At 38.0% G+C, this 23,840-nt stretch overlaps 1 protein-coding gene across 1 annotated transcript in view; it reads right to left on the minus strand.

Annotated features, from left to right (window-relative positions):
- LOC143027156 (uncharacterized) overlaps positions 1 to 20,731 on the minus strand; it is a 59,500-nt gene extending 38,769 nt beyond the window's left edge. Inside the window, exons 1-2 of the mRNA XM_076188243.1 lie at positions 20,373 to 20,731; positions 3,571 to 5,101 (exon numbers count right to left, since the gene is read on the minus strand). Of these exons, the coding sequence (XP_076044358.1) occupies positions 3,571 to 4,928 (1,358 nt within the window). The 5' untranslated portion in view covers positions 4,929 to 5,101; positions 20,373 to 20,731. The remainder of the gene's footprint in view (positions 1 to 3,570; positions 5,102 to 20,372) is intronic.
- Between the last annotated feature and the right edge of the window lie 3,109 nt (positions 20,732 to 23,840).

Consider the following 23,840-nt stretch of genomic DNA (forward strand, 5'->3'; position numbering starts at 1 on the left):
TTCATGTGGTCTTTACCAGTAACAGTTGTGAGCAGTGACGGATTTGAAGAAAAGGAAGCAGTAAGGCCCATAATATTATTGTGAGTGATAAACATACATTATATATATATATATATATATATATATATATATATATATATATATATATACATACATACACACACATATATAATGTATGTACATGTCTGTGGAAAATGTAGTTATAAGATTCTTCTCTCGTTTTTTATTTTTTTCTGTTCTCCAACATTCATATTACAAGCCATCAATTGTTGTTATTGATCTGACAGCACAGAAACTTATTTTCATCAAAAACTTATTTTACTTGTTTGAATAATAGAGACGGCAAAATCATAATTTCTTTGGACTCAAATCCTTGCATGGACCTAAACGATTCACGGTGTCGACTGCAATATCTGTCGCCCTAAACATTTGCAATGAAGTATGACAACGTTTGAAGAAACACAGTAATTAAACCACAGATACAGACAATGAATTCTTAACACCACGTGTTCAAAACTGCATGCTACGATATACTTATTGAATTATAAGAAACACGAGGACATCTGCTGTCCCGGCTAATACAGTCGCTCAATAATTTTCGTAACGTATGGCCGCGTCTTCGTAAAGGGTTGCAGACCCGATCTCAAGTAAAGTTATGTATTATCAACGTTAGTTATATATATATATATATATATATATATATATATATATATATATATATATATATATATATATATATATATACATACACACACACATATAATGTGTGTACATGTCTGTGGAAACTGTAGTTATAAGATTTTTCTCTCGTATTTGTTTTTCTTTTTTCTCTGTTCTCCAACATTCATGTTACAAGCCTTGAATTGCTGTTATTGATCTGACAACATATGAAAAGAGGAGGCATTCACTTTAGCACAGAAACTTATTTTCCTTGCTTGAATAATAGAGACGGCAAAAGCATAATTTCTTTGGACTCAAATCCTTGCATGGACCCAAACGATCCACGGTGTCGACTGCAATGTCTGTCGCCTATTTGTCATTTGCAATGAAGTATGACAACGTTTGATGAAACACAGTAATTAATCCACAGATACAATGAATGGTTAACACCACGTGTTCAAAACTATGCATGCTACGATATACTTATTGAATTATAAGAAACACGAGGACGTGTCCCGGCTAATGCAGACGAGCCACAGTCGCTCAATACTTTTCGTCACGTACGGTCACCAGTCTTCGTAAAGGGTTGCAGACCAGATCTCAAGTGAAGTTGTGTTATCAACGTAATATATATATATATATATATATATATATATATATATATATATATTATATATATATATATATATATATATATATACACACATGAGTTTTGCGTCAATAGCGGATTGAAAGAATGCCAAGGAACAGCTGATGTGAACAGCTGATGTTGCGCAGCTGATCCAATGAAAACTTTTTTTTTTTATCTTACCTTATATCATTGGCACCGTAGTTTTAAATGTCATAGCTTAGTTTGGCCAATGAATATGCCAATAATACATTCAATCTTCCGCAGTTCAGTAATTTTCTATTTCAGTAATGCACAGTACCGATATATTTGAATGATTATCACACAAAATAGTATTCACTGTAAAATATTTATAGAAACTGATTATACATCGCATTCGCATGAAAAAATAACGAGTAATGTAGATTTAGTTATAAGCAGTTATGTCACTTCCATTGCACACGAATATTTGTATACCGAAAGTTTGAATACGAAACTTAGTCTTTCATACACGTGGTTAATTCTTCAGGTTCACAATGACAGTCTCACTACTGCTTATCGACAAAGTTCACAGTAAATGAATATAGGAGATGTAACTTAAATCTCTAAAGTAGCTCACAACGTTCGCCCTTTCCAATTTCACTTCCTCCGCAACCATTACCCGTCTTCCTCTGACACTGCACCGAAATGAGGCGACTGAGCCCGTGACTGCTGGCCAGCTGCAAGTGTTTGGAACTCCACGCAATAACAAAGCGCCACACAAACCGTTGCTGTGGATACGCCACTCCCTACGTAATAACGTCTGGCTTGCCCAGCCACGCCGCCATTACACTGTGCCTCCTCTTCCTCCACAAACCGCCACCACCTTTTCTTCCTCCCCCTCCTCCCCTCCATTAACTGGAGTGGCAAAGCCACTTTTACGGTTCATAACGAGGTCAGATGCAGAAAAATGGGCAAGCAACCAAATAAGACACACGGAACACATTACATCATTTTGCACTCAATCTACCCACTTTTGTGTTTAATTTATGCCCTGGCACTTTATAGTTTCGCTTCTTAGAATTGAAATACTCTTAGGTCTGATGCTATCAGTCATTTAATCTTATAGACCTGTACCAAACCCACCTTAAGTTTACTTTTTCATAGTGGATGAGGGGACAGATTCAAATGCTTACCCGATTTTCGTATTCGTTTCTGTTATATATTACAATATCTCACTCCTCTTCGTCATTATCCTTCTATTTCACCTTTCTTCAACTTGACAATGTAATTGTTTTTCTTTCGTTTACCATACATACATCATCCTAGTTACTTGACATTCATAACATCCATTATGTGTATACTACAAAAAGTGATCCCAACTTGGATAACGGATACACAACCTGCACGCACTCAGGGAATAGACAAGAACTGCTTACCAATAGTGTTTTAATGAATGGAATAGACTTAGTTACCATGTAGTAGTGAGCACTGAAGCAATTGGTTGTTTTAAGAGAAGATGAGATAATGTTATGGATAGGAATAACAAATGGTAAAGGACATGGGACTGACTAGCCTTACGGTTTTGCAGTCCCCTCCATTCTTATGTTCTTCTGTGCAACGTATTGTGTGCCCCGTAACTTGGTTCTAAGTAGACCCTTCATATACCGCGTTCGTGCATGAATCAGACCACATTTATTGAAGTATTGAAGGGGGAGTGGGTGGAGGATGGGGGTGAGGAAGTATGAGAAAAAAATTGACGCAGGCCGAAAGGATTTCTCCCCGTCTTCTATTCAACATGAGGGGACGGAGGGGGGGGGGTCGCCGAATTTATGAAGCGGCCTTGCTGTGGATATGCTGTGTCTTGCGACACTGCTTCTGACCCAGGGCAGTGGACAGGATGCAGGGATGACCCGTCACCCAGGAGGTGCCAAGATAGGAGGGGGGAGGGGAGTGGAATATATGGGGAATGAAATGGGTGGGAGTGATTTTTGTGCCTTTTTCTTTTTGCCTACCCCCCGTGTAAGGGGGAAAAAGCCTTCGGTATATGTATATGTATGTATATATTTATTTTTCGGCTCCCTGTACAAACTCATAGGCCATTCTGCTATTCCATTCAAATGACAATAATCTCGCAAGAAATATAAAAATATTGTTTAGTGTTTCAACCATAGCATTCTACTTGCACAAGATATTATCACGCATTAAAGTTTTGTCAAGTGCCTTACAGTGCATATTTTAGTAAATACAAAAATGCAGGAGCTATACAAGTTAGTTGTTAGTTATCTTAACCATGACCATGCAATATTGTTGAAATTATTTACCTGTCTTTGGTTTCTTTCTTAACGATAAACGGTGTTCCACTGCTCTTTCTTCGACCCCAGCGTCCTCCAAATCCCAGAGAAGATCTTACGAAGGCCGATCTACTGGGCAATTCATTATCTTGGTTGGTAACGCTGCCTCTCTTCAGAGAAAAGCGTCCAATCGATGACCTCCTGATCGGCTTCTCGTCATCGATGACAGAGGCATTGCTTTTCCGTCGGATGGAAAAGAAGTTACTGAAGCCACTTGAAGACTTTCTTCTGTTGGCGAATTCATTGGTGCTATCTTTGTCGCCGCCATCTTTGTTCTCCTGGTCATTAATGGCATTACTTCCGCCTCGGAACCAGCTACTAAATCCCCCAGAGGATTTCCTTCGCGCTGGGGGAGGCTCGCCCTCGTCTGAAGGTTTAGTTGAACCTGAATTCGCGTTGCTTGCCCGTCGTCGGAAGGACCAGAAGGCACTAAAGCCTCCAGATGATTTCCTCTTAAAGAACGACGGCGGTTTGTCTTCGTCAACATTCCTGTTGCTGTCGCTTTCGATAACGGTATCTGGAATATCTTCGGCTTTAGCCGAAGCCACGCCTCCGTATTTCCCCGACACCCTCATGGACGATCGTGCTTTAGGAGTCATTTTAGGGCGGAAGAATCTGGCAGAATGTCGCACCTTGGGAGCCTCATTATTTGCGTTTGTAGACCGAGTAAATGGAGTTGATGAATCATTTTTGTCATTGTTCTTGGACTTACTCGTAGTCGCTTGTGATTTGACCTTTGTCTCGGGCGTCGATACCTTTTTGAATTTCCCTTTTCTTGTCCTTGGACTGCCTTCCAACTCCTGAACGACGATTATACTTTCCGGTGTTATTATTGTGGGCTTACATTTTGTCTGCACCGGCCTGCTGCTGGTTGTAGGGCTACCACTTGGAGTCTTTTTAGCAACTCTCTTAATTCCTGGAGAGGTTACTACGCCCTTGTTTGTTTTAGATGTTGAAGGATTTTTTCCTACTTTAGGGCTACTGTCGACAGCAGAACATTTGTTTCCAAATTTATCCAATGTACTGCCTTTGAAACAGCGTTCTTGAGGAGTTCCTGACTTACTAGACCTCCCGAATGATCGTGAAAAAGGGGGTGTGGAGGTAGGAGAAGAGCTCGTAGATGCCCCATCTCCTGACATCGAGAAGTGGAATGTTCGTGTAATCCTATCGGGGAAATCTTTTGCCCAGGGGTCCTCGGAGGGTGGCATGACGAATAGGGAGGACAGACCCTTACCATCTTCTGAGAGCTTGTATCTGGTGGTAGTGATGGAGTGGCCGTTCCCGCCAGTGCCCGTCCTCTGGCTGATGACCAGCTTACCACGAGTCATTGTAACGTTTTCGGTTTGAAAACTCGGCACCTAGACAGCAGGTCCTCCTCTAGATCACACTTTTCCCACACTACACAAAGGCTGCCGAATCCACTGCTGCTGATCTTGCAGTTGTGGTGGTTTTGGCTTCTGTTGCTTTTGAAGGCACATGGGGTCCAATCAGGTGCAAACACCTATGATCACAAAACACAAGACATTAGAATCACATCAATGACTGCAACAAAACACCTTTTTAGTTTTAAATACACATGGCACAAAAATAACAACGAATCACGTGACCTACAGAAGACACAAAGCTTCAAATATAAATCACACACAAGCCACACAGAAATGAGTACATAAATCACAAGAACTACAGAAGACAAAACTCCTTCCGGTATTTATATATAACACCCCACACAAAATTTACACTCAACAAGCAGGCGCGGATACAAAGGGGTGGGGGGCAAACCCCCCCCCCCCAACTAGGGTGGCCAGACGTCCTCCTTTTGAGCTTTTTGTCCTCCATCCGGCGCAACCTCACGACGGACGTGCATTTGTCTTCCTTTCTTCGGGTGTGACAAAAAAATAAAATAATAATAATAAATAAATAAATAAATAAATAAATAAATAAACAAAGAATAAATAAATAGATAAATAACCCTAGGTATACAATAATGCCGTACAATTAACTTATGTGGGAGTACCCAGGCCAAGGTCAACGTCGGAACTCGGTACGGCAGCCGAAGTAGACAGGAACTGCATAGGACCAATGTTGAGAACGTGTGATTGCATGATTCACATCTCATACATTGGGCTGCAGTCCTGAGGTGGCCACGGTGCAGTGTGGTTTGGCAATTAATTTATGAGGTTAAGGAGTCTGAAAATGCCGAAAAGAAAGACTTTGTTTAACTCTGACTGGGCCAAAGAGTTTGGCAATCAAGGTGAGGATACAACTAGGTTTTGTGTTGTAACTTGGTAAGAAATACAGGTATTTGTTTTTTGTCGGTTTCATTAGAAGTGAAAAATATTATTCACTTTCAGTTTTATATATGTATGTGTATATATGTATATATATATATATATATATATATATATGTACATATATATATACATACACATATATATATATATATATATATATATATATATATATATATATATATATATATATATTACTGTATATTATAATCATCGATATGCAGTGTCCTCCTTTTTGGAAATTTGGAAATGACCACTCTACCCCCAACGCTCCTCATCAGAGCCCGGAAGAATATTATCGGTGTACATCCCGTTCGTAGATCACGTGCTGTCTGAATTAAGATATCGTTTCGGCGAAAGCAGTGTGGCTGTAACACTTCAGGTGAAGGAACTCCTCAAAGGTCCGGACACAAACGCAGCAGCTGTTCTACAAGCTGCAGAGTTGTATCAAACAGATATTGAATCACTGCCTCTTGTAAAAGCAGAAATAGAACGTTGGACAATATGTTCCCCAACGTTCAGTTCTCTGATGGACGCGCAAGTGCACGCGAGTGCGAACATGTTTCCCAACATATCATGCCTTTTGAAAGTTGTGTTAACGCAACCGGTGTCAAATGCTCAAGCTGAGAGGTCTTTTTCAGCACTTAAAAGACTGAAAACATATCTTAGAAGCACAGTTGGGCAGGAACGCATGAATGGTCTTGCATTGCTCTCAGTGCATAATACCATTCCCATTTCCGTGGAGCAAATCCTGAACAAATTCTCGGAAAAGAACCGCCGTTTACTTTTCACTTGATGTGTTGTTGCGTTGTGTTGTTGTATATTGGTGTCAATGGTGTATTACTGTTGTATTATGGTACCAAAACACCATTATTATCAATGGTGTGTTGTATTATTTGACGGTAATTGAGTAGTGAGCACACATTTATGTTTTGCAGAGCGCGATCTAATGTCATGTTATTTTCATTAATAATAATATAATTTTTTCACTCATCTCGAGTTTGATTCTCCTTGGATAAACACTTTTTAGTGCGAATTTATGATTTGAATTATATTTGTGAATTATATATGATTTTACATACAATTACGAGCAAAACAGACTTAGGTTTCTGGACCAATCTCCAAGCCAACAGCATTATTCTTGGGGTTAAGATATCGGCGTGTTTCAAGTATCGGTTATCGGTTCGCACCCCCCCTCCCCAAATAACATTCCTGGATCCGCGCCTGCCAACAAGCCATGTGGTCCTGTAATGACTCCTTCCCTCAATTATGTGATTTATCACTACCATACATACAATACAAAGTCCAAAAAATAAGGAAAAGTCCAGTCATTTAAAGAAGGCAAATACTTAATTTACACATAAATACATGACCCTAAAACAGGTACTTATTAACAGATTACGTCTCTACTAATAAACCTTACTTCTCTGAATATGAACGGCCATAATTTATGGTAGTACATTATCTATTCCGTGTGTAAACAGAGCGTTTATTCATTTGCCTCCTTCATTTAGCGCCTGATCAACAATGGCAATTCGAATACAGAAGTGGATTCAAAATCACCGTTAAACATGATGCCAGTAATTGACATATGATCCCAAACCCTCCTGCATTACATAACGTTAATAAAGACGGTATAGTGCTGATGAACGAGTTTTAAGACATTGCTCGTGATGCACAAAGCTGACCTAGACGACAAATTGGAATATTTAATATTCTGCACTACAATAAATTAGATCATCCATCCTCATCCTCAAGAATAGCCCAACGATATCCAATAACTTAGTAAATAGAAGTAATGTAAAATACAGTTTCATGTGCCCAAATGTATATACATATATATATTTCCAAACTGTTCACCATTAGTGTCGTCGATGACTGTTTTGATGGCTTTTCAATCCAAACTAGCTTCAAGCGCAGCACTTTCAACGTGTTCATGGGATACCACTTCGCATTCTGGAACACGCAATGTTCAACTACATGTTAGAAGGGTTACTGAGGCGGTAGGTAGAATAGAATACTATAGTCAAGTAACGCAACGATAAGGTTTGTCAAAACGGTAGGCTCAAGAGGTGTTTAATGTTCGCGCCAAATTAAACCGCTAAGCGGTAGCGAGAATGAATACTAGAGTTGAAGAACACAAGGAGTTGAACTTGTTGGCCTCAGCGCCGTACAAGTAATTTCACTTTCATGTTGTATGTCACTGTGTGGGCTCTGGGTATGCATAAACTCCTGCACACGCGTTTTCTTTTTCTTCTCTAAAGTTAGTCAAAATGGAAAGGAAAAAATGACGATCTACTAAAATTATATGAAATTATGACAGCCGACTAGATTCTCTGTACCTGTTTACAGCGGATCTTCAAAAGCATAAACATATATTTTTAAAGATTATATTCAAGCTAACGCCAGACGAGTTTAGCGAGCGGGTACGAGCAGTACCTAGTTAGAGAGTTTTTAGAAAAAGTCGAATAATTATAATCCTTAGGGCAGGAACTGGACGGAAAGCAACAATGGCCTAAAACTGGCAGGACGTAAATCTAATCTAGAAGTAAATAGGTAGAAACAATTTCGCCACCACGTAGTAATCAACAGATACAATAAACTGTCCGCAGAAGCAACGATAAGTGGCACAGTTCGAAGTCTTGGGCCTTCGGTACCGATGGTATGACACAGAGAAGAACAGTTGGTAAACCGGCACAACTTGAACAGAAAAAGGCAAACTCCGCCCAATCGAGGGGTAGGAAGGGGTGGGGTTGGGGGGGTGACGCAAGTATCAACGGCGTTAAACGTAGTAGACATCATAGCTGCGGCTAGGAGTGAAAGTGCCACCAAGGAATTGTTAGCTATTTATTTACTTACTCATATATCTATTTATTTGCTGATAATTTCAATTATTCATCTATTTGTTTATTGATTTGCTTATTTCGACTTATGTCCTTTCGGGATCAGCATTCATGCTTTGCCATTGTAGTCTTTATTAAGTTCGTACAGCACTAACGTCAGCTAAGCTTGTATCCTCATGGTGCTGCCATTTCATCGTCTTCCGGGTTTGGGATTTATTTGTTTTGATACACCATGCAGGTACATATTTGCTATGCGTTGTGGGCAATGTGACTATCTCTGATATATTGTACAAACATTGTGTACCTTGATTCCAGTCAATATATTGACGTTTTCGGCCTTGTTTTGGACTTGACCATCTCACCTCGTAATGTTCTTGGCTTTGGCCATTTAATCTCATTATGTTCTTTCGGCATGCCTATAGTGGGTATCACTTTCCTGCAACCCTTCTGTTCTCTACCTTCTCTGTTATCCTAACATTGGTATTATCATGTATTACTATCATTCAATTTCATAATGATCCATCGGTCTAGTCAGTCGTCAATTTTATTATGTACTGGATAGTCTTATTATATGACACAATACCACGGTGGTTAGTGAAGATAAATGATATTATTTGTCTATTATATGGAATGGTATCACCACATCTGTCTGCAGTAGAGAGCCAACAAAAGTTATCATGGAGAGGGTCAATAATTATGGGTGGCGCGAGGCTAGCGTGGTGTACTCGTGTAGTGGTGGCGGTTGGAACCCAATTGAGGATAAACCACCCTTCCGGGGTGGGAGTAGGTGGACCAGTATGACTCAGGGCTCACAAGGGTCACTGTCCTGTGGGCAACAACGTAAATGCGATTTGTCGAATTCTCTTAAAATTCTATTCACTGTCATCAAGGTATGGGTGATGTGTCTTCGTTTACACCGAGCGAGTCTCGGTTGATTCTCCTCAACCGTTGCGCGTTCGTTTGAGTAGAAACGACGTCGGTCACAATCTTTCGTTTTTTCAATCTTCAGAAGTCAAATTACCTTTGGGTCATATATTGATAATCTGAATGGCAAAATGAAAATAGCTAGACCTTTACAAATGTTAGATTGATGAAGTGTCCTTAGAATGCTGCAAGCACAGCATTTGGCGAGAATCGACCCGGACTCGCTTGGAGTAAATGCAGCCTTAGTGAAAGCAGCAGGCCGAGGTGGTGCAGAGGGAAATACTTTTCATATGACAACAGCTCTTTTCAGTAAATGTATCGGTAACGACGCACACCCAGTGCTTCCCCGGTGTTCCCGACGTGTACGCAAGCTCCATGTTTAGGCAAGGACTACGTAGAGGTAGAATGATCAACGGAGCGTACGTTCCACTGGTTTCCCGATTGTGAACAATGTAGGTGTAGGCGATTGTATTTCCTTTTCTCATGTAGATTATGGATATTACTCATGTTTGTTTGATCTTATTACGGATGTGTCTGGTACTTATCAGTTGTCCACTATATCAATATGTTGGGATATACCCTAACTTCAATATCTCTAAGTGTAGCGTGTTAAACGTAGGGCTACACAACCCCAAAAATAGATACAGCTTAGATAACACGCTTTTAGAAAAAACTGAGTGCGAGAGAGACTTGGGAGCTCTAGTGAGTCCGGACCTTAAAACCAGGAAACAGTGCATTAGCGCCAGGAATAAAGCTAACAGAGCATTAGTTTTCATTGCTAGGACGGTAACGAATTGAGGTGCAGAGGTAATTATTAAACTCTATCTATGCGGTACAGTTTTGGTCTCCGTCCTACAGAATGGACATCAATTCACTAGAATCGGTACAGAGAAGAATGACCAAAATGATACATGGACTCAGAAATTTGCCTTACGAAGAGAAGCTTAGGCAACTTAAATTACACTCTCTGGAAAGACGCAGAGTGCGGGTTGATCAAGTGGATCAAAGTGTTCAAGTGGATGAAAGGCTTTAACAAGGGTGGTGCAAACAATGTCATGTTAAAACAACAGGGCATGACTCGCAGCAATGGTTATAAACTGGACAATTTTAGATTTAAAAAGGAAATGGGCAAGAATTGGTTTACTGATAGGGTGGTCGACGAATGGAATAAACTTAGTAACCATGTAGTAAGCGCTGAAACTATCAGTTGTTTTAAGAAACGATTAGACAACTTTATGGATGGGGATGACAGGTGGTGATGAATACGGAGCTGCCTAGTGTAGGTGAGAATTCTTCATGTGACCATAACACCAATTGCATGTAATCATATGACATATTTCATGTTTATGCAGTAACAATACGAATATCTCATATACTGTACAATAGGTGTGCGGGTACACTATAAATTAGATCATCTACCCTCATCCTCAAGAATAGCCAAACGATATCCAACAACTTACTAAATAGAAGTAATGTAAAATACAGTTTCATGGAACCTTTGAGCATACTGCACTCCCAAGTATTTTGTTTGAATAACGACATGCGGTTTTACCCATCTTAGTGGAACTCGTGGTTTTCATTGGGTGTGATATACACAGGTAGGCGTGGGTGCGTGACTAACCATCACGACAGTGGAGGCAGAATGTTTCTCTGACTTAGCAATTGCTAAAACACTGATGGGATTGCATCTGCTCGGTGTCTGCTGGCTAGACAACATTCGTTAACCATCTGTTCACATTTCTGTATGTATTTTTCTGATTATTAATGACGAATGCGTCTTGGATAGTGACGGTTGGATTTATGATAAAATCTGATGTCGCTTTGCTATCGATTACAAAAATTAATAACACAGCCAGTGGCGTAAACATACGGGGCCTGCTGGGGCACATGCCTTCCCAGTCAAGGCCACTCATATACCCTCCCCCAGCAGGAAGATTTTTTATCTTTTTTTTTTTATCTTCTGAATGGTTGTATTATCTGCGTAAAAATTAGCAAGTTCTCTTGTGTGAAACCGACGTACCATGTTAGATTAATAAATCATAACAACTTCAATGTAATGAATTTGTACTGGTGTATGCTAAATGACCACCATGTTGTTGGTTCAATTAATTGATCGCTAGTAGTAAATGATTGGTATCGAGCTTTGATTTAAAGCATGACATACGTACCCTTACCCTGTTAGCAGGGGAGGTTGCGAAGAAAAAAAAATGGAGGAAGCTTGAATAAGCAAAAGTGCCAGCTGGAATGATAGTTGATAACTGCCATTCCAATATCGTAATGCTTCGATACAAATGACCACACAACGGTCAAAAATGTTGTAACGTTGGAGACAAAGTGATTCTTTGTTACATTTTCCATTACCTCAATTAAAAAAGTCATGGTAAGGAATAAGGTCATTACCCCAGGATATATTTTGTTAGATGTACACGGTAATCACCAGCAAAAAGAACCAATTGCTAGGGGTTCCTTTTATTCACTATGAATGAAGCGACGGTATAAGCGCAGATTAATGCATTATCAGTATTGATATATGTGCATGAGTGAGGGGAGAGAGAACAAGAAAGAAAAAAGGAAAGAGGGAAGGAGACAGGAAAACAAGAGGAAGAGAGACACTTTTCTTTTCACTTGAAAGTTGGTCATTACAAATGTTGAATGCGTAGTTCCCCCACTCCATGAATTTAAGTAATCCTTATTTGGAAATCGCTAAACCATATGCCCACTTTTAAGATGGCAGATATCGCTGCGAAATTTTTCCTTTCACTTGAAAGCTGTCATTACAAATGTTAAATGCGCAGTTCCCCCAACCCCATAAAGTCAATTAACCTTTATTTGGAAATAGCTTAGACCATGTGTCTACTTTTAAGATGGCAGATATTCATCACTACGATTGTCGAGGCGTGCAAGTGCAGTCCTCTGACCTCATTAACTTGTAGTTTTTCGTTGATTTCACTGTTCTTCTTTATTCCAGTTTGCATATATTCCAAATACTTAATTAGAACTACTGGTGTCATTTTTAACATGTTTTAAGGTCAGCAGCTTATGGTGGCTAGGGTATAATCTCGGGCAGCCATAGGTTTTGCAACAAAACCAACCAAGAAGAGATGGCCGAGTGCATAACGGACGGAGACCTCAATTACTCGAGCTGTCCTTCACACGCAAAGTAATTCCTCTGAATAAGGGTTTCAACTGACCTGACTCTTGAATACACCAACTTTCACTACATTAATCTTGTTGTTTTCAAACTCCAGTTCGTCATACAATGTCAGCAAACAAAACCTTTTTAAGAGGAATGAGTGATGATGCGCGCCCAATGTATACAGGTATTGTATCGCATGGACCCTACCCATTTGGATGCTTTAAAAATTAGTTTAGAATAAAATATTACGATGAATGAGGGTTAAGTTTGGAACCGTGTATATATATATATATATATATATATATATATATATATATATATAATTATATATATATATGTATATATAATGTATATGTATGTATATATATATATATATGTGTGTATATATATATATATATATTATATATATATTGAGACATTCTGACAGGTTGATGTAAGCGGAATAGGAAACACAGGAGTCTTAGTCTTGAGTTTATTCCTGACTAGTTTCGCAGGTATGCTTTTTCAAAGGAGTATGTGTACAAACGGGCTAGGGCATTATATACATGGGGTGGGCCTCCCCACCTCTCCGAGTTACCATAGTTGGTGACAAGGTCTAAATATACAGGTCAGACCGTTTACATTCTTCTGCGCAGCTTCTGACGTCATTTGGCTGAGTCCATTTTCTCTTTGTGATACACTGAAGAAAACTGTGAAACGCCAAGGAAGACAGGAACTATAATATTTTATATATTATATATCATATATATTATATATTCATATATATAGACAGGAACTATAATATTTTATATATATTTATATAATATTTGTCAAAATATAACTAATTGCGTGGAGCTGTGCGAGCGAAGGCGACGTCATTTTCGAACGACGGGCTAGCTTCAACTGACAGCTATAGGACCCGCTAACCCCACTTTGAACAGCCAGGTGACGTTCACGGGCCCGCTGCGCCAACTCCCTCGAAATTCGGTCGGAAGTGGTTAGACCTAATATTCTTAGATCTTGGTTGGTGACGAATGTGAACATCACATTGTGGCTAACGTAACAATGAAGAAAATTTTACAATTAAATATGATAACACTAATAACAAAGAAATTATTAATAGAAAATGTAACAATAGTAATGATAACAATGAAGATAAATATTTAAATAATAATAGTAACAATAATAATAACAAAAATGATAATAGCAATCCAGTAGAAGTAATAATAATAATAATGAAAATAATAACAATAAAATAAAAGTAATAATAATAATAATAAAAATAAGAAATAATAAAAGTGATAATACTAATAACCAAGAAATAAAAATTATTAATAGTAAATATAACAATAATAGTGATAACAATGATAATAAAAACGAAAAATTAAATATTTAAATAATAATAGTAATAATGATAACAATAATAATAAAGATAATGAAAGTAATAATAATAATGATGGTAATAAAAATGTAATAATAAAATGATAAATATATATAATGATAGTAATAAATAAATAATAATTATAATAACAATGATAATAGTGTTGAAAATAAATAGTAACAAATAGTATTAAAAGAATAAATCATGATAAAAAGTTGGGGCGAGGTAGCATGGAGGAACTTCAGAGTGAAAGGAAGAAAGCTGGAGAGGGCAGGCCGAAGTGGGAAAAAGGTATCTATTTAGGGAAGCCATTCTTGGAGGGCAAATGTCGCGGTAGATTTTGTCCATTTCAAGTCACCAGTTCTCTTGTTTGTGTTTTTGTGGTTGGCAATGTAAAGTGATTCAATTATTTTCCGTTGTTTCTTGTGTAGTCCTTTAGCTAGAATGGTAGAACCCTCCCAGTTAGGCAAATGTCCCTCTGTGTCAATGTGGTTAACTAGAGCGTTGGTTTCTCGGTGTCTAATGCCCGCTTTGTGTTCCCTGAGTCTGTTGTTAAGTCCTCTGTATGTCTCTCCGTAGTATGCACAATCACATCCTTTGCATGGAATTTTGTAAACGATGCTATTGTCACGGTTCGTCTTGGTTCTGTTGGTGGTCAAGTGTCCTATTTTCTTCCCTGTGTCATTTAATATGATGAGTCCTGTCTGTCTCAACGTTTTGGAAAGCATGTGAGAGAGGCCAGAGTTAGGAACCACAAGGTATCGTAAATTTGTCCTCTCTTCACTTCCTTTCCTCTGTCTGATTTTAATTGCTTTCCGTAGTGACGTCCCTAACATGCCCTCTGGGTACCTTAGGTTCCTGAACGCAGCGGTTACGTATTCAATTTCTTCTTGTAAATACTCTTCGCTGCATATTCTAAGAGCCCTAAGGTAAAACCCAATGATAACCCCTGATTTGGTCTTCTCGTCATGTGCGCTAAAATAGTGGATGAAGTCGTCTTTGTTTGTCGGTTTACGGTATACCTTGAACCTAGCGCTGCTGTCCGATCTGATGACGACAGCGTCTAGGAAAGGTAGGGAACCGTTGGTCTCTTCCTCTACTGTGAATTTAATTCTATTGTCCACGTTGTTCAGTTGTTCCAGTAGGTTTCTTGTGTCGTTTGTTTTGTGTGAAATGAAGAGGATGTCGTCAACATAACGGTACCACTTGCGGTGGCAGCATCGCTCTACATGGAGACTTTGGAAAGGGACCACCTTCTGCATATCGTCCCAGCTAACTCCAAGTGGTACCGTTATGTTGACGAACCGTGACAATAGCATCGTTTACAAAATTCCCTGCAAAGGATGTGACTGTGCATACTACGGAGAGACATACAGAGGACTTAACAACAGACTCAGGGAACACAAAGCGGACATTAGACACCACCGAGAAACCAACGCTCTAGTTAACCACATTGACACAGAGGGACATTTGCCTAACTGGGAGGGTTCTACCATTCTAGCTAAAGGACTACACAAGAAACAACGGAAAATAATTGAATCACTTTACATTGCCAACCACAAAAACACAAACAAGAGAACTGGTGACTTGAAATGGACAAAATCTACCGCGACACTTGCCCTCCAAGAATGGCTTCCCTAAATAGATACCTTTTTCCCACTTCGGCCTGCCCTCTCCAGCTTTCTTCCTTTCACTCTGAAGAACCTCCATGCTACCTTGCCCCAACTTTTTATCATGATTTATTCTTTTAATACTATTTGTTACTATTTATTTTCAACACTATTATCATTGTTATTATAATTATTATTTATTTATTATTACTATCATTATATATATTTATAATTTTATTATTACATTTTTATTATTACCATCATTATTATTATTACTTTCATTATCTTTATTATTATTGTTATTATTATTACTATTATTATTTAAATATTTAATTTTTCGTTTTTATTATCATTGTTATCACTATTATTGTTATATTTACTATTAATGATTTTTATTTCTTGGTTATTAGTATTATCACTTTTATTATTTCTTATTTTTATTATTATTATTATTATTACTTTTATTTTATTGTTATTATTTTCATTATTATTATTATTACTTCTACTGGATTGGTATTATAATTTTTTTATTATTATTGTTACTATTATTATTTAAATATTTATCTTCATTGTTATCATTACTATTGTTACATTTTCTATTAATAATTTCTTTGTTATTAGTGTTATCATATTTAATTGTAAAAGTTTCTTCATTGTTACGTTAGCCACAATGTTATGTTCACATTCGTCACCAACTATGGTAACTTGGGGAGGTGGTGAGGTCCACCCCATGTATATAATGCCCACAGCCCGTTTGTACACATATTCCTTTGAAAAAGCATACCTGCGAAACTAGTCAGGAATAAACTCAAGACTAAGACTCCTGTGTTTCCTATTCCGCTTACATCATATATATAAGCAGCAGTCTCCTTAAAGGCTTAAACATTCTGAAGGAATTAATCTTAACAGTAGTAGTGACCATATAAACTTTTTTTTATTGGTAATATTTGTAAACAGGTTGAAACTTATCATCAATCATCTTTACCATAAACTCTTGTGTCGTTCTAAAATCATACTTATTTGTGACTTTTCGATTTAATTGTGTGTTGCAACCGTTACTGTTCATTTCCGGTAGGAATCTTTGCTAGCTATCACCTCTGTTACCTTTCTCAATATTATTTGTTTTGTGACTATTCCTTCTTATATTATTACTAACTTGTTATTGCTACTTGCCTTTTTATGCTTTTTGTCACTTTCATATATCTGTATCTCCCCTGAAGATGTGAAATATAAGAAACGCTTTGGAATTTCGTGTTTCTTGTTTTCATTGGTGGTAACCAGCATATTGGATCACTTGCCAGTTTTGTGATTTATCTGCAACACACGCACACACACACACGGCTCGGTGGCGGATTGGTAAAGCACTGGCCTCACAAGCCAGAGAACCGGGGTTCGATTCCCCGGCCGGGCGGAGATAAGTTGGGTTTGTCTCCTTTCACGTGTAACCCCTGTTCACCTAGCAGTGAGTAGGTACGGGACGTTAGTCAAGGAGTTGTGACCTTGCTGTCCAGGTGTGTGGCGTGTGAGTGGTCTCAGACCTACCCAGAGATCGACAAATAATGAGCTCTGAGCTCACTGCCGTAGAGTGGTGTCTGGCTGTCTCGACAGAGACTGCAGCAGATCCGAGGTGAATACACGCACACACACACACACACACACACACACACACACACATATGTAAACATATATATATATATATATATATATATATATATATATATATATATACGAGTGGGAAGTCAGGTGAGGACATTTCATTCCGTCGTCCCACTCTCTCTTATAGATGGAAACGTGTCGTTTTCAGTCTTTCATTTTCCATGTGTGTGTGCGTGTACACGTTGATTTACGCATGGATATTCATACATAAAATACACACGCACACAAACATATATACATGCGAAAGTAACCACTAAGAAAGATAAACTAATGAAGCAGAGAGGTTCCGTGTATTTACATTCTCAGTGCTATATTGTACCCTGTTGTAAATCCACGAAAGCGCTCTGCTTCGCTAGTTTATCTTTCTTGGAGGTTACTCCTGTACAGGGTTCATCAAACGAGATCTCGGGACTCGGGATCTCGTCGTTCCCTAAGACATACATTCCCGGGAAAGGTATTTGATACTCCCGGGACTATCCCGGCACACAGGAAGTGAAGCACATGTCTCGGGATTCCCAATTTTTCCATGAGGACAATTTAGCGTGACCCCATGATTTTCCTGGGACACTGGGATCATGTCTCTCCCTGGAAACTCTTGTGTTTTGTTTATAATAGTTATTAGTAATTAGAATTTACTCTTAATCAGTATTTATTATTAGTAATGAAGTATCGATATTTTCTGGATTACTTCTTCCACCTCATTTACTGACGTCACCGATTCATTTCCCACACATTGCACATTCATTTTTCGTCATCAGATAAAAAGTAATTGAGGTCATATGCTACTCTGAAAATCTCAGGCATGAAATCCTTGTAAATGAAATTGGTATTTTCTTTATATACTTACGTCTTCTTATGTGTTATCCACAAAATTTTCTAATATATATATTGTATATGTATATATATATATATATGTGTGTGTGTGTGTGTATGTATATATATATATATATATATATATATATATATATATATATATGTGTGTGTGTGTGTGTGTGTTATGTATTAAGTATTCACATTAAGTATAAGGTTAACATAATCAACATGTCATGTGTTAAAAATGTAATTCATACCTTCCCAATGTATTGACAGGATACAGAGACATACCATGATTTCCCTTATTCACCGAGACCTGTGGGAATCCTGGGAAATTCGTGAGATCTCTATCTTGTAGATGACTCAGATAGCTTTTGTTGGGAAAATCCTGGGAATAGTATTAATGCTATATAGCTCGGGATAATTACGAGACCCCGGTGTCCCGGGGTCTCGTTTGATGAACCCTACTCCTGTATATGTAAACACATTTTCTAGTGTTTTTATTGTCTATATATATATATATATATATATATTATATATATATATATATATATATTATATATATGTATGTATATATATATATATATATATATATATATATATATATATATATATATATATATATATATATATATATATATATATATATATATCTGTCATTGTTGGTTTTCAGATTGGGCTCGTGGCCGTTTCCTATGAGAGCTGCTTGGATTCGCTCGGACTTCCTGGCCTCGGTGATATGAGCCAAGGCTAGCTCAAGATCAATTGTCTTTTATATTAAAGAATATATATCATCTTTATTTCTTTTATGATCATTTTAAGTACATCTACCTAATAAAGTTTTTGTGGAGTTGCCACCGTAAGCTGCCATTTGTCTAACAATATCTGTCTGCAAAAGTTGAGATACTGTTTTCCCATGTGGTCATGTCACTTCCCTTCCAGATTACCGGAATTCTAACCGACTTCATTAAACACTTCGCTGTTGTGTTGTTCAGTTGTATAATTGCAAATGTACAGAACTCTGTTACTGTTTTTTTTTCCGGTATCGTCTTGTTTAAACAACTTTAAAGGCATTTGTAACGTGTACGTGTGCCACCATTACATGGCAGGAATGCTTTCCCGTGAAGATGAACTGACCAACACTGATTGGACAGTGTGGTGCATCCATCGCCTGTAGAATCATGACATGGGACCCTATCTACGGGTCTTTAGTCTTGAAGATTTTATCAAGTCAAAACCACCACCACCCACACTAGCGAGCTTAACCTCACCCCGCCGCCTTTCACCGCTCCATATTTTCCAAGATCTCCCACCCACACAAACACGTCGCTCTGTGCGTCCCAGCCACCACTGCCCTTATCCACACTTTTACATTCCTAAAGTGTCTCGCAGTTTTAAATTCTATTTTCGCTCTTTACTTTGTCATTTATTCACCATTTAATCCCACTCAGGTCTTATCTTCCAAATCCCTGTTCCTCTCGAACTGAATAATAGGCATGTTACCTTTCGAATGTATTCTTGATAGATGCAAGTCATATGTATGCCGAACATTGAACTATCCATTGTGATAATGTCATAAATAAATTTTACCTAATTAAAGTCGCGATTCAAATTTGGCGCGCACATTAGCCCAGATACGAAACGAAAGGGTAGACTGAAGAGATCAACAAACATTGCCCGTAATGTGACGTGTGAACTGCAATCTTAGGCAATGTTTTGATCCTGATGCATGCATTGCCTCCTAATATCATTCGAATATATGTAACAACAGATCGAAAGTAGTGGGATGGTCGAGATGGCCAATCTTTACATGCTCTCTCTGACCTTGTCAAACGCTGGTAGTCAGAAATCTTATAATATTTTAATTGTATATAAATATTGTATTTGGTTAGCATGAATAGAAATATATTCTATAGCTTTGTGTCTTCTTTATTACCCTAACGTACTATCGCTAAATGTAACAAAATTATCAACCTATGAAGTTTAAACTCTTCAATGCTAAAAACCTCTCGACCTGATGAATGATAAGTTTGATCATGAAAATGCATAATATCCACGGTATTCAATTATAGTTACAGCAAAATTGACAAAAGTTATGGTAAACAGAAGAAAAGGAAGAAGAAAAAAGTAAATATAACACACCCTGAATGAATTCTTGTGGTTTTCTCAAAGTGTCTTCAGGCGACATTGTTGTATTTCCTGGGGACTGGCTCTTCTTTCCAATGTTGGATCTGTCGTTTGTACTTGTGAACCAACTTACGGCGTTCATACAATATTACGATCTATTTACCGACGTTTAACACCACATTCCCATATATAGCTGTAAAATTTCTACTTGCGTTACCACACGGTTAGGGTTATTTCAAATTTATCGTAGCATCATTCAATCATGATTCGTATGAAATGAGTAATTGTTGGATATGAAGGTACACAATATGACATTCACACGCACTGTAGCGTATTCACTTGCACAGTCACACCCACTAACTAGTCTGGCACAGACTAAGCAGTGAACATAGAGCAGGAGCGGTGGGAGTGAGTTTGAAGAACCTTGAAAAGGAGAGAGGGGTAGAGGAGGTAGTGGGAGAGGGCTCGACTCGACTGGTGGCGGATACCGGTAGTCTATTTGTTGCAGTGGCAGCAATCGCCGGGAAAGGAGTGTGGTGGTGTTCATGCTGGATGGAGTGGTGAATTAAGAATGGAGGAGACTGCAAGAGACCACTAGGCGGTTCCATGTCCCTTACCACCTATCATCCCCACCCATAAAGTTATATAATCTTCTCACTTCATGGTTACGAAGTCTACTCCATTCGTTAACCACTCTATTGGTAAAGCAGCCCTTCTCTATTTCCATCTTAAACCTAAATTTGTCCAGTTTAAACCCACGAAGCGTTAAACTGAAGTAGTGAGGTATTCTAGAACAGTAAAAGGACTTTCAAGATTTTTTCAATCCTAATTACATCGACTTAGCTACCTCCCTTATAAGTGGGTATAAGCCCTTGGTGTGTATGTATGTATATATATATATATATATATATATATATATATATATATATATATATATATATATATATATATATATATGACATCCTGACAGGTTGTAAGAAAGGCAGAGGGAAAACAAACAAATAGAACGAGAATTTATTCTTTGACTAGTTCGCACTATAGTGCTTCTTCACAAAGAATGTTTTGTTTCAAAAGAAAACCTGGCAATATATACAGAAAATGTGTGGGTAATAAACAAGGATAGAATAACTCAATAGGTTTGAGTTCAAGGAGGCTCGAACTCCAATGGAGGTTTATGTACAACGAATGTATATTATTCTTCCTATATATTCAGTACCTGAAGTTCAACTAAACAGAAGTCAACATAAAAAGATAAACTTCAGATATTTGCCCACTATTTTGCACTTAAGATATTTTATTCTGGCTAATGCCAGGCTCTTTCGGAAAAAAAACCATGACACGACGCACTTTGAAGTTTTTGTTTTGGTTGCAACAGTAAAATGAATATTTATATTTTGGTGCTATTTTGTTGATGCGTTGTTGGGAAATCGCTTATGAAAAGTTTGAATAGCTTGGGGAACCCCCATTGTACTGTATGTACATAAGTGAGAACTCCTTGGGGAACTTACATTGTACAGTCATTTTTGCCCTAGGTAGAGTCTACCTGTTAAAAAGTTAGCCATTTCTTGTGACTGTTATGTTTTATTTTCTAAAAGTGTATGTCTGAGAAATTCACGAAGTACCTTGTTTATGTGTACAGCTACCATAATTGTTGGAATTTTACTGTACAACCAAGAGAGGTTGGACATACAGTAAAGTCTTTTATTGCATTTGAGCCGAGGTGTTATAGATAGATGTCTGAGTTCTTATCTGGACCATAACCATGGGAATTTTTCAATATCTTTATTGACCCTACCCCGTTTTTTGTTAGAGAAAGAGGGAGTAGCTTCTGTCCCTAGCTTGATTTTTGGTCATTCTTTTGTTATTTTCCTATTTTCAGGAGTTGTGGCTTGGAACTTCTATTGTTTAGTGATGGCATTGTGTCCAGACAGCCAGCTGCTTCAGTTCCTTCCTAAGCACAGCATTCAAGAAACAAAACTAACTCCAAAACATACACTACCCACATACACTGATTACACAACAGTAAGAGAAAACACACTACACAAAAGTGAACTATGGCATTAATACATAACAGCATACCTTTCTCTTACAAAAAATAAAGACTAACAGTTACCAAACAGAAATTATATCGACCCAAGCATGAATACTGTATAGAAAACAGTTTACAGCATTGGAAATATCTATAAACCACCCAACCACCACATCATGGAGGCTACATCCTTTATTTCCAGCCACTCACTAACCAATCACATACTGGCAGTGGTCTTAACGCACATCTCCCAGTTTGGTTAATCACACAAGTAGCAAGCGAAAAAAAATGAAACAAAATACCACATCAACTCCCCATTTTAAAAATATAAAACAATCTAGTAACCGCCTCACTCGGCAACATAACGAATAGGGTGGAAAATAGAAAATACTATAAAAAGAATTCGGAAAGTAGGATTTGATGGAGTGACCTTGACACGAAGACTAAGGAAGAGACGGATAGATGGGGTCAAGATCTAAGAATATAAGGTCTAACCACTTCCGACCGAATTTCGAGGGAGTTGGCGCAGCGAGCCCGTGAACGTCACTTGGCTGTTCAAAGTGGGTTAGCGGGTCCTATAGCTGTCAGTTGAAGTTGGTCCGTCGTTCGAAAATGACGTCGCCTTCGCTCGCACCGCTCCACTCAATTATTTATATTCTGACAAATATTATATAAAATATATATATATAATATATATAAAATATTATAGTTCCTGTCTATATATATGAATATATAATATATATGATATATAATATATATATATAATATATAAAATATTATAGTTCCTGTCATCCTTGGCGTTTCACAGTTTTCTTCAATGTATCACAAAGAGAAAATGGACGCATCTAAATGACGTCAGAAGCTGCGCAGAACTACTCCAGCGATTAGACCTCTTTACTTAGACCTTGGATGGGGTGAAAGAGGCTTTATATGCCCGTTGAACAGAGTTGACAATGCAAAGAATAGGAGTGATTGGAGGTAAGTTGTAACTGGATGGGCGGATGATGTCGTCCGAAGGGATTATCTTATTTATTTCATAGATATTTTGAGTTGATAAGGAGAGGAGGGGGGGAGGTAAATCGACTCTGACCATCGGGCCTTGCTGAGGAAGTACTGTACCTCACTGCATTGTCCTTTACCCGAGCGTTGTGACAGGGATGACCCTTCATCTACGATGTCCTGAGATGGGGATAAGGGGAGAGACATTTGATGTATGCTTGGATTTATCTATATTATCTTCCATTTGTTTGTTTTCCAATTTTTTATGTTTGTTTATTTTCGTTCAATACTCTACGGACGCTCATGCCATTTAATTTTCAGCTTTTACGAGGGGTGATCAAAAAGTAATGACAGTGATACCATATATTTTCACGGTACAGAGGTAAATCCAAATAGTGGCCTACATTCCTTCAAAGTACTCCCCTCCTGCCTCTATGCAACGTTCCATCCTCTTT

Source organism: Oratosquilla oratoria, chromosome 1, assembly GCF_046742065.1.
Source record: "Oratosquilla oratoria isolate Oo_2021 chromosome 1, ASM4674206v1, whole genome shotgun sequence".
Taxonomy (NCBI): Eukaryota; Metazoa; Arthropoda; class Malacostraca; order Stomatopoda; family Squillidae; genus Oratosquilla; species Oratosquilla oratoria.